The 13,788-nt window shown below is 46.3% G+C and overlaps 1 protein-coding gene across 6 annotated transcripts; it reads right to left on the bottom strand.

Moving 5' to 3' along the window:
- Window positions 1–1,124: 1,124 nt before the first annotated feature.
- On the bottom strand, window positions 1,125–12,925 carry eef1d.S (eukaryotic translation elongation factor 1 delta (guanine nucleotide exchange protein) S homeolog). 6 transcript variants are annotated; one of them, XM_018268615.2, is made up of 11 exons: window positions 12,561–12,612; window positions 10,604–10,628; window positions 7,082–8,299; window positions 5,452–5,584; window positions 4,383–4,457; window positions 3,454–3,525; window positions 2,677–2,770; window positions 2,023–2,132; window positions 1,651–1,881; window positions 1,359–1,553; window positions 1,130–1,217 (listed from the first exon to the last, which is right to left on the bottom strand). In XM_018268615.2, exons 1-11 carry the CDS (start codon window positions 12,595–12,597, stop codon window positions 1,179–1,181), a joined length of 2,229 nt encoding a protein of 742 aa, XP_018124104.2. In that variant the 5' UTR covers window positions 12,598–12,612; the 3' UTR covers window positions 1,130–1,178.
- Window positions 12,926–13,788: the final 863 nt, after the last annotated feature.

Genomic DNA, 13,788 nt, shown 5'->3' with positions numbered 1-13,788 from the left:
GAATAAGGCAGTCAGCTGGGTGACAGAAAATCTATTATGGTCAAAAGGGAGGCTGCTCCCCTGGGGTTTGTGTATCCCAACAGATTTGCCATCTTGTGGGGGGAAACGTGGGAGTAGAAGTCAGGAGTGGCAGGTGTAGATGGGCTCTCTAACAACCGAACAGTGGGATTGGTTATGGGCCAGTGGAGGGCTTTTTCCTCTATGTAAAACCAGAATGAAAACCTTGTGCAAAACAAATTGCCAGGTACTCATACTGGGGGGGCAGTTTGGGGGCTTGACTGATTGGAAAATTATATATATAATCCCAGGTATTTACATTTTCAGACTTTTTTTGTTTTAAACTCGATTCGGTCAAAATTGTGCAAGGCATTGTGGGAAGCAGAGTCTAGCTGGAAGAAAGATAACCGGGTTTTAGTGGCTTGTGGAGTCATGACCAGCAGTTGCAAGCTGGAGAGGAACAGGAAAGTTAAAGGGGATTATGAAATTTTAATATAAGCTTCAGCATACTAAAAGAAGAAGCTTTCCATTGCTGAAATAATCAAGTTTATCTTCACTATTCCTCTCTCTCAGCATCGGTTTCTCTTCATTCTCTCTTCATGCAGCAGTTGGGTGTCAGATATTCACTGACAGTTAGATCCAATATATCTTATAGGGGGGCTCCTTTTGCCTAGAAGATGTATTAGAGCTCACTCTATTAAACCCACCAGACATAATGTCTCTCTACATGCAGGATTTGTGCAAAAGATTTTTTTTGTACTGGAATCAGTTATTTGATTGAGCTCCAATACATTTGCTAGGAAAGTCCGAACAATATTGCAGGATTGTGTTGCTGTAGAAGGGCAGTAACATTATTATATACGCGTCTGGCAACATTATTATATTATTGCCCTATTTTGCCTGGTAGCAGAACCACACAAAACTGCACCACACATGCCAGGCTGAATGCCAAAGAGTACAGAGCTCGAAGACCAGTAGGAAAGTGAGTGAAATAGAACAAACTGTGCTTATATAACTCATATAGCAGCCCCCAATAAAAGGAGTGCTAGCTCTGGTGGTGCACATAAATGCCCTGGGGTTTGAGTTAGTGAGAGAGTCTGTCGGTACATGAATGATAGAGACAGACATGGAGCAGTATCTGCACGGTGCTTTATTAAGAGTCCAGCAAGCCAGGGTCCATGTTAGATCTTGTTGAAAGCAGCAATGTCGACGCTCTGCACCTGAGAGACAGAAGAGCAGCCAATGTTAGTAAATGTGCCGGAACCAAAAAGCAGCATGGTACATGGAACCATTTCAATAATGCCTCCAATGACAAATGGACCAATCAGCACTGGGCTCAGGGCTTCCTAACAGATACTTACATAGTCCTCAAACTTGGTGATCTCCTCTTCCAGGATATCTGTGCCAACCTTATCGTCCTCCACCACGCACTGGATCTGTAACTTTTTGATACCATAACCGACCGGAACCAGTTTGGAGGAGCCCCACACCAGGCCGTCCATCTGAACCGTTCGTACGCACTCCTCCAGCTTGGCCATGTCTGTCTCATCATCCCACTGCAGAGACCAACAGAAATGTCACTTGCAACTGCAAGATACAAGAAATCAGTGGTGAATGTGAAGGTTACGTAAGGGTGGGGGTGCCTTTACTCACCGGCTTTACATCCAGCAGAATGGATGACTTGGCTATGACTCCAGGCTTCTTAGATTTCTTCTCAGCATATTGCTTTAGCCGCTCCTCTCGGATCCTCGCTGCCTCTGCATCCTCCTCTTCATTGTCACTGCCAAAGAGGTCGATATCGTCGTCGTCATCATCATCCTCCCCGGTACCATTCTCTTCCTTAGCAGCGGGTGTGACTTGTACCTTCTGTACACGAGCAGCCACCTGCGCGAGAGGAAGCAAAACAACACCTACATAAGAGCAGAAGGAAGTAGGGGAGATATTTTCCAGAACACATAACCAGAACAAGAATATCTCCCCCCCCCCCACAGCAAGCATGCAGAAAGGTTGCCATATATGTAATACCTCGATGGCAGGCTGTGATGCAGCAGCGGGTTTCTGGGATTTGGAAGACTTCTCCAGTGTGCTGAGGCGGCTCTCAAGCTTAGAAATGGCCGACTGAAGGTCTTTCACAACTAGAGTAGAAAAGAAGGTTACCTGGAGCCATGTGCAAATCAATGGATGCTTTCCTTAGAGGAGAATTAAACCCCCCAATAAGAAAAACCCCACCTACTACCCTAGGTAGTCCCCCCCGCATAGTTAGTTACCCCCTGAAAGTGCCCCTATGAGTTTGTGTATTGTTGCAGAGTAAGTGCAGTGGAACTCATGGGTGCCATCTTCCAGATCTCCGGTATCCTTCTAACCCTTCCACCATTTTCGGCATTTTTGCCACAAGCGCAGTTGCTTCTAACCGGAAGACTGTTCAGGGAGGGGGGGGCTACCTAGTGTAGTAAGGAGGGAGCTTTTATCATGGGGGGTCTAGTTCTCCTTTAAGGTGCCTACAGACAGGCAGCCCATTGGCACACCGCTCCATCCTTGGCCACACCCATCTATCGATCCTCAGACTATAAATCAAGGGTTGTTACTGTGTCCCATAATATAATTAACTGTATCAAGCCATTGTTCTAAAGCTTTAGTAACATGCCAATCCCATTCACTCAGGAGTAGGGATTCTGGTACCTTTATGGAGGCTCTGGTTCTCCTGTTCCAGATTTGCTACTCGGGCAGCCAGCTCACTACCATCTCCACTGTTGGAAAGGGCCGAGGCCGCACTCTGAAGATCAAAGGGGAGGAAGACGTTACGGAAGCATGCAGAACTTTGGGTATAAAGAGGTCACAATACCCACAAAAGCTGGAACTGAAATACAGGAGCTGGGGGCAGATAATAAGCAAGAGCCAACAAAAGCAGAGGGAAGACAAAGGAAGCACAACCTTCTCCAGGAAAGAGATGGTGAATATAGTGGACTCTTCCCTCCCACTCGGGCACACATGGTGCCACGGTACTCGAGGCTGAATCAGTTCATATGTTTTACATTTTCTGCCATGTGGAATGGACACCTCCATGCTAAATATATTAGAGTCCTTCTTCTTTGTGTTCTTTGAGGAATCAGCTGGTTATCATTGGTTGTGGGGAACCCTCTTGCTCAATGGGGCTGTTACACCTTAGGCAGTGTAAGGCCAGGCTGCCCACCTAGAGGTCCATGGGATATGTCAGATAATCCACAGGGATGTTTTTGGTTCCCCGGCTGCTGAAGAGCTCCACTCGTTTACCTCTAGAGCATCATCACCCTGTTCTAAGAATAAATTGGACATTAGGGGACTCATTGCCTGATTGATTTTGTTAGATTCAAAGTTATTGCCACAATCAGCTGGCATCTGGGCATTTGAGTAGGCTATGCCTACAGCTCACCACCCAATAAAACCAGTTACAGATCTCAGTCATCAGGAAAAACTTACAGCACAGGGCCCTGTTTGGCTCTGAGGGAGGGCAGTCTGAGCTTCTTTGGGGGTATGCAGGACTGTCCTGAGCTAGAAAGGGGAAAATATGCATTTAATGGCTGGTCTTCAGGAGGCTAAGAGGACAGAGAACATGCGTCACGTGGGCCAGGAAGAAAAAAGAACATGCACCACGCGGGGGAGGAAGAACAAAGAACATGCGTTATGAGGGGCAGGAAGAACACAGCATGCACACAAATGGGGCACTTCATACAATAGCCCCCCGCTAGTATCAGCATCCATGCAACTGGAAGGCAGTGCAAGTATCATGGCTACATCTATTCGATGAAGGCACCCACGTGCTTAACAAGGAGTATAAGCACCACACAGCATTAAGAAGGAACGGAAGAATATGCCTCTTACTTGTGCCCTCTGATGTCACCAACCTTGGGACAAGGGTGGGTCTGGAAACCCCCGACCTGTGCATCATTACTATGGACGTTACAAAGCTGTGATAGAACTTTGGCCAATGGAAAGCCCCCCCCCCCAAAAAAAAGTTCAGCTGGGTGCAAGCCATACCCCTCTTACTTAGCATGGGAAATAGCAGCAGGGTACATAGAATAAACGCCCTGTAAATGGGCAATGAATCAAACAGAATTTACCTGTCCTAGCGCAGGTGCACCCGAGTCCATTCTCTAACTTCTAATTTAGCTGCACAAGGCAGACTGAGGTGGAGGGATTTCTGCTCATCCCCATTTAAACTATAGCCCCATAGGTGCAACTAAGCCTGTTTGCAGTGGGAGCCAATCAGAGTTTGGCCTTGCCTGCCATGAACCCCAACACACACAAGCAATGATAGAAGCAAAGTCAGAGCTAGTTAATGGAGACACGGTTTAGGATATGGTGGCTCGTCATGCTGCCTGCGATACTCTGCGTCCTTATGTACTCACTCCGGCCAGCGATTTCTGGATATTCTCCCTGGCTCTTGCAATGTCTCGGAGGATTGTGCTCGCTCCGTCCTCCTGCTGCCGCACAAACAACCCCAAACATTTACACGTTACAGGGAGAGAGAAAGAAAAGGACAAATCCAATTATAATGCAACAAGCTATTGGCTTTAGCCAACTGGACTGTTCTAATAGGTTGATGTGGGACCTGAACTGAACCACAGAGCTACGGTGTTTCTTCAGAAGAGTGGGAAAAGATCTTGGGCGACTGAAATACATGGTGCTAACTGCACAAATGCAACTGCCCTTCTTAAATGGGGCTCAGCCCTACATCTAATGCCAGAATGATTGGTCGGCAAGGAACCAGTCACAAACAATGTTGCCAATTTGCCTGATGATCAAAAACGAAGAAGAGCATTCTGAGACTATGAGACAGAAGTCACTGGAGCACCCAGTTAATGCACAGACAGCAAGAGCCCCATTACCCTGTCCTCCTACGAGGACAGCCAGATAACAGTAGCACAGGATTAGTAGACACCCCAAACAATAAGCCGGGCATTAAGAAGGAGTCGGCAGTAAGAGAAATAGAAGCTATTCAGAGCTGAACACACCACATTCCTGCCTTTCAGAACATCTTTACCAAGTAAATAAGAGAGGAAATGTGTGTGGACAGAACATCCTGGGAATGGAAGCACTACTACTCAGGCTCACCCATATAACTGGGAGCCAAGGCCCTACTGCTCAGGCTCACCCATATAACTGGGAGCCAAGACCCTACTACTCGGTCACCCATATAACTAGGAGTCAGGGCCCTACTGCTCAGGGTCACTCATATTAGTGGGTTCCAATGCCCTACTACGCAGGGTCACCCATATATCCAAGATTCAAGGCCCTACTACTCAAGGACATCCATATACGTGGGAGCCAAGACCCTAATACCAAGGGATACCTACATAACTTGAAGCCAAGGCCCTACAACTTAAGGACACCCATATAAATGGGAGCTAAGGCCCTGCAAGTCAATACAATGGCACTCTGGAAAGAAACATTCTCTCTGGCTACTAAAGCCTTTACCTGTGGTGAGTTATGGGGGTTATTTGATGCAGACCCCATGCTTAAGTTTTCATAATACTGTTTCTCTGCATCGTCGTACTTGTATTTGTCCAGCCAGACCTGCTCTGTGGTGATGACAAAAGCCGACATTTTCCTAAAAAACGAGGGGAACAAAAACACATTTTTACTTTACAGAATGATTTTCCCTCCCCTCAGTTACTGACAGGGACAGTTTCCTTGGGACATTAAAGAGTCTTTGATCCTATAGGTCTGGTATGACCCCTTTAAAATGATGCCCACTCTAAATGGCTTAATTATGATGTGCTATGCAAACAAGGGCTCTACAGGAACTTGGACGGGGCCCTACGGCTACCTATCGGCTTATTTCTATAACATGTACAAGAGCTGAAACAAAGCCGTAATGAGAATGCAAGCCCTGTGCCACTCTCTCTCTGGACTCTTATTGCCCAGTGTGAGTTTTAATCGTGTGCCCCAGTGATGACATTCTATCTAAAGCCCGCCATTAACACTTCTCCGAATTGACATAAGAACAGAATACAGTTACCACAATTACACGACTACATGCGCCAAAAAAGTAAAAAAAAAAGAAGCTATCTCACAACAATATTCTGCGCCAATCAGAAAATAATTCATCGTAATCAGTAGCCAATATGTTCAGGAGAAGAGCCCAGGCAGCATTTGTGGGGGTTCCATGGTATAAACCTTTCCCATCTTTATGGTTGTACACTTGTCAGCTGCTTGGTTTTCAAGCTTAAGAGATTGTTTAAGGAGGCCATGCATGGTCCAACGCTATATTGCATCTGACCAATGGGCCCAAGGGCTGAATGGACACATAACATACAGTGTGGCTGCCTTTACAATACAAGCCTACGATTAAGTGTCTTGTGGACATGAAACGCATAAGGCTCGAGATGATAGTTTAATAAAGATTTTGTCTTCTTTTTAAACCTACATTTTTGGTCTGATCTATCTGTGGCCTTTCAGAGTGCCTTAAATCTTTTTTTTTCTACATTGTATACGGATTGTCCACCCCCCTGAGCGGAGGGCCTGGGACAGGAGCACCTGGGCCACGATTCTACCTTGGCGAGTTCTACTACGTTGCTTATGCTTAAGATATATATTTATGCCTTTACACTACCCCAGCATAGATTATTGGTCAGGACCATCAGGCCACCCTGCACGTACGTTTTTATAGGATTCTATTGGCACCTGCATAGCTACCATTAATGACCTATGAACCTTCCCTTGTACCCTGGAATCAGAATGCAAGAGTATCCCAACATGTACCACCAACATAACTGAGAAGCAAAGCAAATTAAATGGGTGATCATTGCACGAAAGCATTAGGTGGCACCCAGAACACAAATCATCAGATTAGTGGAAATAGTTGCCTGAGCTTGAAGCAGCTTTAGCTCAAGGGAGCAAAGTCGGCAATAGATCGACGGACATACAACACAAAAATGGAATTGAAGGCATATCTATCTAGAGAAATTACATCCCAGCAATCTCCAGTGCTGCTATAAAGAGGTGACCAATCCCACCCCCTCCCTTCCCTTAAATGCAATAAGTGGGAATATTCTGAGCAGGAAACATTTGACCACAATATTTAGAAGCCCAAACAAAATCCTACTTAGAGTGGCAGGGGGCAACGCATCGCTTGGACTTGGCAGGTCTGGAGAGCTTGGAGGCAGGTGAATCCTTGAAATTTAAAGATGAATCCATGTGTTGGTCTTGGCCCGCATAGAATACCGCCTCCACTTTGTCATATGAAGTCTTATCAAGCCACACATTTTCACTGTCCGGATGAAGGAAATAATAGACTGGTTTATGAAGCAGCCCTGACACCGTCTCTTCAGGAATAACGGGTAACTCACATTTCTTGGGGGTGGATTTCCGATTCCACTTGTCACGCTTGTTTTTCTTCCCCGAATGAATGCCCCAGTGTTGATGTGCTTCAGCCTGTACTGGAGATTGGCTTCTAGCTACCGTCTCATAATAGTTTTTCTCTGCCTGGTCATAGACTGGCTTGTCTAGCCACACCTCAGTTAGAAGATCTTGGATACCAGCGCAAGGAGGCTTTCCATTTACAGTTGTGTCGGTGGAGGGAACCAGAGAGGAGCCAGTACCCAGATCCAAGAAGTTGTTTGAGGCAGGAGTAGGAATGGCACTGACGTACCCTTCATCAGGGGTTACTTGTACGGCCACAGGGAATCCATGCTCAAGTGAAAGTTCAAAAGAATGTTGGGCAATAGGTGACCCAAATCGCATAACAAACTGATGTTCAGCATCATCAAAGTTCAGTTTATTTAGCCATATGCCATTATCTACATGATGGCAAGCGACCAGGGCGTTGTGGCAGCAGTTTGTGATGGGTGGGTACCATATATTACCAGACTTGATATGCACAGATTCTCGAGTAGTCAGTTTCACAGTACGGGTAAGTGGATTGGTCTCAAAAGCCTTGGCCTTCTCTGCGGCAAGCTTTGTATAGTAAGTGCGTTCCGCCTCTTCATACGCATACTTATCAAGCCATACCGTATCTGCCATCAACCCAGCAAGCGTACAGTCAAAACTTGGCATAACAACCTTGTTCTTTGGAGACTTTCTTCGCCTCTTCTGTTTTTTGCCGTTCACTTTCTTTTGGTCAATACTCAAGGAATTTTCACCAGAATCTGAGGCACTTACACCATTTGAAACACTGCGCTCTCTCTGGCCTTTGGGCAGTGTGGCTGTATTCCCAGACTGGGCTTCATAATTGGGGCATGGGGCCTCATTGCATTTATGCTTCTCAGCCCAAGTGGGCTCCACTGGGCTCTGGTGTTTTCTGGTCCTCATTCTGCCTGAAACGCTACAGAGCATTAACTAAACAACTGGAAAGAACATGCAGGTTAATATACAGAGTTTCACACAAGAAGACTTTCTATGGAGGGTAAATAAAACAGCCTCTGGTGCAGTTATTCAAATATATGCTTTGCAAAATGCAGCCCATAAACTTGCTCAGAGGAATAATCTCTTTATAGGGTCCCACCATCTGGAGAAAAACTAAAATGTGGCCACCAACTGCCCAATAATGATATTTTTTCTACTCTTGAGCTTTTCTTCCCTGGAATGTTACAGCAGGTTGCTACAGGAAGAAGGGACCCCCCCATGAGCAATCCCACTTTAACTGGTTTGTTAGTTGCACAGTTTTCTAGCAGGACATGGAAACTATAAGTCTTCTTGAGTAAAACCCAGCCCCCACTTTAGTCCTCCCATGCCCAAGACCAGCATGGAACATGCAATAATGAATAGCAAGGATTGGGCTGCAGCTAACAAGTGAAAGGCGAAAGTAACCCAACAGAAGATTCATTCTCTACTTTGTATATAGAAACTCAGGCCAGACCATTTCCCAAAATGAGAGATTCCAGGCAAGGTAAGTACCCAACTAATCACTTTAGTTGGACTTTATGTACATGGCTAGAACAAGGACAAAATACCATCTGTTTACCTCCAAGAACTGTACAGGTGTCTAAAGCTGTGGCCATACACTATAAGATCCCCTCGTTTGGCGAGGTCACTAAAAAGTGGATCTTTCCCGATATACCCACCAAAGGCAGGGTGATATTGGGCTAATGCGATCATTCGGTCCTAAAGCCAAACAATCGCATTACAATGATGGGAATGGGCACTGACGCAATGAGGACCACATCAGCTAGCCTAATCGGTCCTCGTTCACAAAGGAAAATCAAACCTGCCTGATCAATATCAGGACATATCCATCAGGTAGGCCAGTCGGAACTTCCCATACATGGGCAAATAAACTGCCGAATCGCTTCAAAGAAATTATATTGGCAGCTTAAATCTGCCCTTGTATGGACACCTTTACCCAATCCCACAACTGGTACCAATAGGCATTGCTAGATAGGGAGGATCAAGAGCAAACAAACTGGGAAATGGTCTTGACTCTTCTACAATATGTCCAGCCAGACTACAATAAAATATCACTGCGCAGGCTAAAACAGCCTTGTAATAACTTTACGTTGGGTCTCTCTCACTTCACAACTACCTGCAACCAAATCACAATTCTACTCAGCCTCTAGGGTTAAGATCTTCCAATTATTCCCCATTTCATAGCACACTGTGGGTATGGCATGTTTCTGGGACATTTCTTCTCCAAGTGTCTCTATTTATAAAACTGTAGCAGCTGCATTCTTGCAGTTATCCCAGCAGATGCTTTCACCAACTCAGAACTGCAGTTTTAGACTACCAGGGGTGCTGTTGTGTTGGGGTATGTGGAGAATAGCGACCTAGGCAATCCCCATTAGCTTTGGTTATCAATATACAGTACACAAATAACAAAGAATTGTTCTGTGTGTATATATATATATATATATATATATATATATATATATATATATATATATATATATATATCCACATAATTTTGTCCGTGACTAAGGGGTAATACATGAAACAACCACTGCTTACAAATGAGGAGAATAATTTCCAAATAACCATGGGGGGTACCCTGGTTAGGAACTGGCAATCCCCAGTATGGGGTGACTGGTACGAAGTACAGCAGAATGCAGCGACACCAGCTATCTAGTTGCAATACAGAGACAAGACATGCACAGCATAGATGAATTCTCCAATACAAAATACTACAGGCCCATGGAATGAACGAGATGACGTCACAATGCGGAAGAGGAAATGGATGATAAATACAAAATTGCTCTTTCCATTTTAAGTTGCAGGGCCAATCAGAAGGCAATATTGGAATCAGAAGTGTTGGGAGCATCGCACCACCATTAATGAGAGAGGCAGGCATCCTTTGACACAACCAATGAACTTTGGGTTTTGAAATCAGTAATTTTTTATGGGTTTATCCAATCAGACAAATCTGTGTGGGGGCATCACTGGTTGAAAAGCAGAAATTACTTAGGCTACAACTCAGAACTGCCCAGAGTCTGTTGGGAAGATATGAATTGGCATAGACAAATGGCACCAATGAGTTTCACATTTGTGATCTCCAAAGTGCCAGTGACATTTAAGGCGGTTCCCAAATCTAGAGACTTGGTGATCCCTCATGGAAAGAGCAGATGACACGGCGTGCATGCACTAATGCATTATGGGATCGAGTCATGGTGGCTGGATAAGATGAAGGCATACTCACTATGTACCAGCGGAGTGTGCAACTCCTGAGGCAGCAGGAAAGAGAAGGGCAGGCAGAGTTAGGAGCACAGAGTCCAGGCAGCAGACAAGAAATCCAGTCAAAATCCGGTTAGTGCCAGGGACAAGTAGATACGTCTGTACGACACATGCACACCAAGCTGGTCACTTGCAACACTGTCTATAGGTCTAATAAGGAGGCGATTACCTGCAGCTCAATATGGCTACACACGTGCAGAGATAATGGTACACAATGACTAAATGCCTGGGAACCTTGAGCAGAAGCTCAGAAGTCGTTGGTTGTGTAACGGAACTTACTGTGGATAATGAATCCCGGGGCTTGTCAGCTCATAAAACTTACTGTATACAGGCACCACACATATACATAATATACACATACAGGCACCACACATATACAGAATATACACATACAGGCACCACACATATACACATATATACAGAATATACACATACAGGCACCACACATATATACATAATATAAGCACATTGTCTAGATCAAAACAATTTGTATCCCAGGGGAAAAATAAAAAGAAGTCCAACATGAAGCCACAATGTACCGCTCTGGAGATGAACAATGGAAAGATGTTTTCATTTCTGCCCGGGTATCGTCCATGTGAATGATATAATAGAACCATGAGAATAGACAGAAGGACGTCAGGGTGACCAGTGACAAGACATAGACGACATATAATGTATAATTGAGACAGATCAGTGACATCATGAGGTGATTATTATACGAGACACGTCAGGCTGGTGTTAGGCCGGAGATTCCGTGGATTCATATTCTGCTGAGCCACTATTTCCCGGAGGATCCTGGGACACACACAGCCCTGAAGCACTTCATTCAGACACGGCCTTGTCTCATCGTGATCATTACTAGTTCTTAGGCTACTCCTTTAACATGTGGGCACCCACTGGCCTGGTAGAAGCCATCTCTGGTGATGTAACTGGGCAATGGGTGTAGTTCATGTGTGAGTCTCTTGTAGCAACCAGTAGAAGGCGCCACAGACGATACTGTAACTCAGTGATCCCTAACCAGTAGCTCGTGAGTAACATGTTGCTCCCCAACCCCTTGGATGTTGTTCCCAGTGGCCTCAAAGCAGGTGATTATTTTTGTATTCCAGACTTGGAGGCAAGTGTTGGTTGTATAAACCCCAGATGTACTGACAAACAGAGTCTCAATGTAGGTTGATGATCCACATAGGGGCTACTAAATGGCCAATCACAGCACTTATTTGGCACCCCAAGAAAAATTTTCATGCTTGTGTTGCTCCCCAACTCCTTTTTCTTCTGAATGTTGCTCACGGGTTCAAAAGGTTGAGGATCCCTGCTGTAACTAATACACATGTGCAGCAGCAGTGAAGGTGCAGGGAGTAGATGGAAACAAAATGCAGCTACTCCCGTCTCCTCTGCTTCTTCCTACACGGACACGGTCGCCCTGTACCCACTAAACCCCCCAATTTAATAAAGAAGAGGAGAGCTGCCCGGGAGATTAGTAACAAGAGCCATTGAGAAATGCCCCCCTCCCTCAGTGATTTTGGGTGATGTTCTCCTTCAAAGGAGAATTCAATCCTTTAAGAAAAAACCCATACCCCCCCCCATCCCCAGGGAAATGCTCCACACTTTATACTTCCCCCTCGGAACAGATTGTGCCATCGGAGTTCCACGCGGTCGTCTTTGGCAAGTTCAGTGGGAGCCATTTGCCGGTTGGCGAGAACTGAAAGTCACGGAAAGTGCCGAATCGCTGGAAGACCCAGAAGATGACCGTGTGGAACTCCGACGACACAATCTGTGCCGAGGGGGAAGTATAAAGTGGGGGGCATTTCCCTGGGGGGCAGTTAGGCAGGAGGGTCTCCGTGGGGGGGGTAGAGGTTTATTTATTACAGGGTTGAATTCTCCTTTAATACCCCACTCCCCAGCCTGAGCCGCCTCCCTGGTACCTGGGGCAGTTGTATTGTAGGAATAACCAATCAACATCTCTGCTCTGAGGTTACACCCCGACTGACAGCACTTCCTGTCCCACAACAGTAGAGTTTGGTTGCACGGGGGAGAGTGAAGGACAGGGAATACACAGTCTATACAGGGCAGGAGACAATCCAGGGCCACACCCGGTACAAACTCTTGTTTCTATAGTAAAAGCACCACAGCAGCCTCCCCTGACAAACCCCCAGCCCCGGAGACACTCGCCGGCCGCTACTCACTCACAATTCGCTGCTTCCAGCCTGGAGTGCGGGAGGGAAGGGCCGAGCAAGGCCACGTGACGTGCTGAGCTGGAGCGTTCCACTTGTACTAGGGGTTTCTTTTTACCAGTCAGAGTCTCGGGCCTCGCTCTGTGCCGCTTTATATCCCTCGGTACATTTGTTACCCTGTGTTACTAACCGCGCTGTTGTTTTATCACTGATCCTTCCTATCTCCCGGCTCCCCCTCCTTGCCAATTGGTTTAGTCTGATGTGACATTTGGAGGATGCGCAGTAACAAGCTGACGTGCCTGACAGAAGGAATACTTCAATATGGCGGCGCATATGGGCTTGGATACGCATGCGCGCTTGGATTCCGCTGAAGCAGCAACGCGCATGCGTTATACTCAGGTTGGCGCCAGAGGGAAGAAGAGCTTGTGCGCATGCGTAACATCCTCTGTCCCTTCCTTAGCCGGGCACAAGTGGAGGCGGGAACTGCTGTGAGAGCGGAGAAGGAATCGTATTGTACCTCATCTCTGAACTCCATCCCAATTCCATTGTCAATAGCTGACAGTTTAGGGGCATTTCATGGGGCAAATCTCTGTGTTGCCGGTGCCCACCTGCAGTGCCAGCGTCGTGAGGAAAAAAACACGGAGATTTTTATTGTTTCTGCTCGCGGATACTTATCCCTCATAACTGGCACCGCCTGGCATCACCCGTGTGGTGAAAGACTGACGCTTCTCATTCGCTGATGCCCAAATTCCTGCCGTAGATGCCAGTCCTGATTTGCTCTTACCTGCCAGCCGGGCCTACGTGTGTGTCGTGTAACCGCCGTCTGTTTATGAGGCGCTGAGAAAAGCGGGTGCTGGGGGGATGCTCAATGCACGGCTACTGTGGTAAAGATGGTGTTTCTCAAAGCCTATTCTATCTGGGATAAGCTGAAAGCCATCGAACGAGTGAAAAGCGGAGAAAGGCTACTATATCGAGGGAT

Source organism: Xenopus laevis, chromosome 6S (genome assembly GCF_017654675.1).
Source record: "Xenopus laevis strain J_2021 chromosome 6S, Xenopus_laevis_v10.1, whole genome shotgun sequence".
NCBI lineage: Eukaryota > Metazoa > Chordata > Amphibia > Anura > Pipidae > Xenopus > Xenopus laevis.
This window is presented reverse-complemented; position numbering and strand designations above follow the sequence as displayed.

What these genes read in the sequence shown, in the direction of transcription:
- eef1d.S (XM_018268615.2), bottom strand. Translation starts at nt 12,597, where the DNA reads ATGTTGATTGGTTATTCCTACAATACAACTGCCCCAG. An exon ending in CTACAATACAACTGCCCCAG is followed by an intron (nt 10,629 to 12,560) that starts GTACCAGGGAGG and finishes CTGCTGCCTCAG; the next exon opens with GAGTTGCACACTCCGCTGGT. An exon ending in CATCACAGCCTGCCATCGAG is followed by an intron (nt 1,882 to 2,022) that starts GTATTACATATA and finishes CCTCTCGCGCAG; the next exon opens with GTGGCTGCTCGTGTACAGAA.